At 36.5% G+C, this 3,240-nt stretch overlaps 1 protein-coding gene across 1 annotated transcript; it reads left to right on the forward strand.

Moving 5' to 3' along the window:
- The first annotated feature begins 279 nt into the window (after window positions 1–279).
- Window positions 280–2,840, forward strand: LOC105046781 (probable glutathione S-transferase parA). The gene is made up of 2 exons (XM_010925502.4): window positions 280–708; window positions 2,243–2,840. The coding sequence occupies exons 1-2, from the start codon at window positions 385–387 to the stop codon at window positions 2,585–2,587; spliced, it is 669 nt and encodes a 222-aa protein (XP_010923804.1). The 5' UTR covers window positions 280–384; the 3' UTR covers window positions 2,588–2,840.
- The last annotated feature ends 400 nt before the right edge of the window (window positions 2,841–3,240 follow it).

Raw genomic sequence — 3,240 nt, forward strand, 5'->3', positions numbered from 1 at the left:
TCACCACCGGCAAGAAGATTAGGGAAGAGACGGGAAGAGATGACGTGACATGTGAAAATTATTAATTGGATCATAGATCATAAATATTTTATTAATTAGAAGAAGGAAAAAAAATTAAATAAAATAATAGGTTACATTATTGCTGTATATAAAATATTGAAAAAAAATAACCTACAATGTATTAATTCTTTTTTCCTTCTTCCAACTAATAAAATATTTATAGTATCACCAACCAATAATTTTTTCATGACGTATTACCTCACTCTTCTTCAGCCGGATCCTATCACTCTAGATAAAGGCTACCTCATGCTCTTCTTGGTCAGCCAAAAGAAGTGCTCTTAAACGAGAGAAGGAAGAGAAGAAAAGAGTATAGAGGAGAGATCAATGGCAATGGCAGAGAAGGGGGTGGTGCTACTGGACTTTTGGGTGAGTATGTTCGGACAGCGATGCCGGATCGCACTAGCTGAGAAGGGGGTGGAGTACGAGTATAGAGAGGAGAATGTTGTCGACCATAAGAGCCCACTGCTATTGGAGATAAATCCTATCTATAAAAAGATCCCAGTGCTCATCCATGACGGCAAGTCTGTTTGTGAGTCCCTCATCATTGTCCAATATATCGACGAGGTCTGGACTAACAACCCCCTCCTTCCTTCTGATCACTACGAACGCGCCAAAGCCCGCTTTTGGGCCGACTTCATCGATAAAAAGGTAATAGTTATTATATATTTAATTTTCTTGATTTGTTTTTTTGCATTCTTTTTTTTTTTTTTTTTTTGTTTAGTTATTGAAGTTAATAATGGGATCAGTCTATTATGGTATTCCTTTGGTCGTTTTATGCCCACAGGTTGCTGACAGTGTAATCCTGCAAACGAAGTTTCACATGATCTTTTAGTCTCTATCTTACGTACCTTAGGGAAATGATAAGACTTTTGAATAATAAAAAAATAATTTTTTTTATAAAATTTGGAAATTTAAAGTACAAAGGTAGGTGGTAAAAATATTCAGATTGATCTTAAAATTGATGGCTATTAGAGAAAAGTTTCTTGTTACGTTGGGGAGGTTTCTTGGAATCCTGAATGGATTTTGATTTTGCCAAGGCATCCTTTTATCGCCACTACTTAGCTCGGTTTATGTTTGATTGAACCAAGAAAAAGATAAGAAGAAAGAAGGAAAAGTCACAGACAAAGATTTGTTAAAATAAAAAGCAAAAAAAATAAAATTACAAAATTATCTTTGAGGTTAGAGATAAATTTTATCTATATTCAATAGTTTGAAAAACTTAGGTTTATCTCTTGGGATTTATTTTTATCTAATTAATATATAATTTAATAAAATATTAATCAAATCATTAATTTTAAATGGAATCTAAATAGCATATCAAAAAAATTAAAATAATCTAAAGTGACATAAAAATCATTTAAGGACAAAAAAAAGTATGTACATTCTTCTCTAACATGAGGTAAAAGGTTTTACTAATGCCGTTAAGTGTTGGTTTTATGGAGTGTAAATATAATAAATGAACTCGTAATTTACTCAAAAAGTTTTCATTTGATATGTTACTGATTACCACATAAGAAAGTGCGCAGGCTTTCAATATTATGGGATTATTCAGAGTAACGTGGAGAGTATTCTAAGAAAATCTGGTTATAATATACGGCGTTGGCTATTAATTGAGGGTGTTCGTTTCGCGTAGGATTACTGGTACGTATAGAAGTATTCTTGTTTCAGCATATTTTTCTTTTTTTTATTCCCCAAATTATTTTTAGACATTTGATAAAGTTTAAGCATTTCCCAAATCCTTAATTTTAACCGGAAACCTAGACTTGAGATCTCTTTATGAAGGTGAAGCTTGAAAGGGTCTTTGTCAGACCATTTGCTGATTAAGTGTGAACAAACTGACTAATTTGTTGATCATTTTTTGATATTTAATGCCCTTTTTAGTAGCTCGGAAGCTACTACAAAGGGCGTCCCCATGACCTCTGCTATTGGAGGGTCCATACAGCCAACGTCCATGGGTAGAGAGATTATTTCGTATTTTGAAGGCATGACATCCTAATACAATCTTGCCGTACCATTTTTTACCTGCCACTTTGTTTCTATTTTTTTGCTTTTCTTTTCTCTTGTACAATGAATGATGCTAAAATGACACACTGAAAAGGTGTACAAGATTTGCCTGTCCTTTAGATATCAATCTCTTTGTATAAGAGCTCGACAAGCTTGGCCGGTTTTGTTCTGTCGTTAGGTCCATGAATGTGGGACAAGGCTATGGAAGCTCAAGGGCGAGGCACAGGGGGCGGCCAAGAAGGAAATGATTGAGGTATTGAAGCTTTTGGAGGGTGAGCTGGGAGATAAGAAGTACTTTGGAGGAGAGACCTTTGGCTTTGTAGATATAGCATTGGTGCCCGTCACGGCCTGGTTCTACTCCTACGAGACCTGTGCCAACTTCAGCATCGAGGAGGAGTGCCCTAAACTGGTGGCCTGGGGCAAGAGGTGCAGGGAGAGGGAGAGCGTGGCCAAGTCCCTTAATGATCCCCATAAGGTCTACGAGTTCATATGCTTCCTCAAGAAGAAGTTTGGACTGGACTAAAAAACGGGGGGAAATCAAACAGCAGAAGAAGAAAAACATTGTACACGGATGGAAGAGGAGATGAAAGAGTCCATTGTTTCAGTAGTAGGAGTGCATTGTGTTTTCTTTTTTTTTTTTCGAACTTCTTTTGAGCCGTAATATGTGTTTGGAGGTTAGACGTGGGCAAAACCAGTTGCCTCTGTCCGTCCACAGTCGTGTGGTTAAAATAATTTGTTACGGTGTTACATATGGCAATTTGATCTGCGTCATGAATTGATTGTTAACATTTTTAGAAAGTTGTGGAATCCCAAGGCCTTGGTCCTGGGCAAGTAAACTACTCTTATTTTGATCTGAAGAGGAGATCAGATGACACGGGATATGAAGAGGAGATTTAGGTAAGCCGGGGTTTGAAGGCTGGGCTGTGGTCAAATGTATTCAATGAACTGACTTCAACGATGCATATTTATCCATCTCAATGGATATTCATCCCAATGAAGTCCCAACGAACCGACCATGCAGTGTCAAATATATGTATCATGCTGAGTAGTGAGATCCATTCTGTGCAGCAGGTTTGATTAAAAATAAAGAGAGAATAAATGAAAACATTCTAAATATATTACTCTTAATTAAAAGATACACAGCATGTTGTTTTGTCCTTGAAGACTTTCATGAGT

The sequence above is a fragment of the Elaeis guineensis genome, chromosome 6, assembly GCF_000442705.2.
Source record: "Elaeis guineensis isolate ETL-2024a chromosome 6, EG11, whole genome shotgun sequence".
Classification (NCBI taxonomy): Eukaryota; Viridiplantae; Streptophyta; class Magnoliopsida; order Arecales; family Arecaceae; genus Elaeis; species Elaeis guineensis.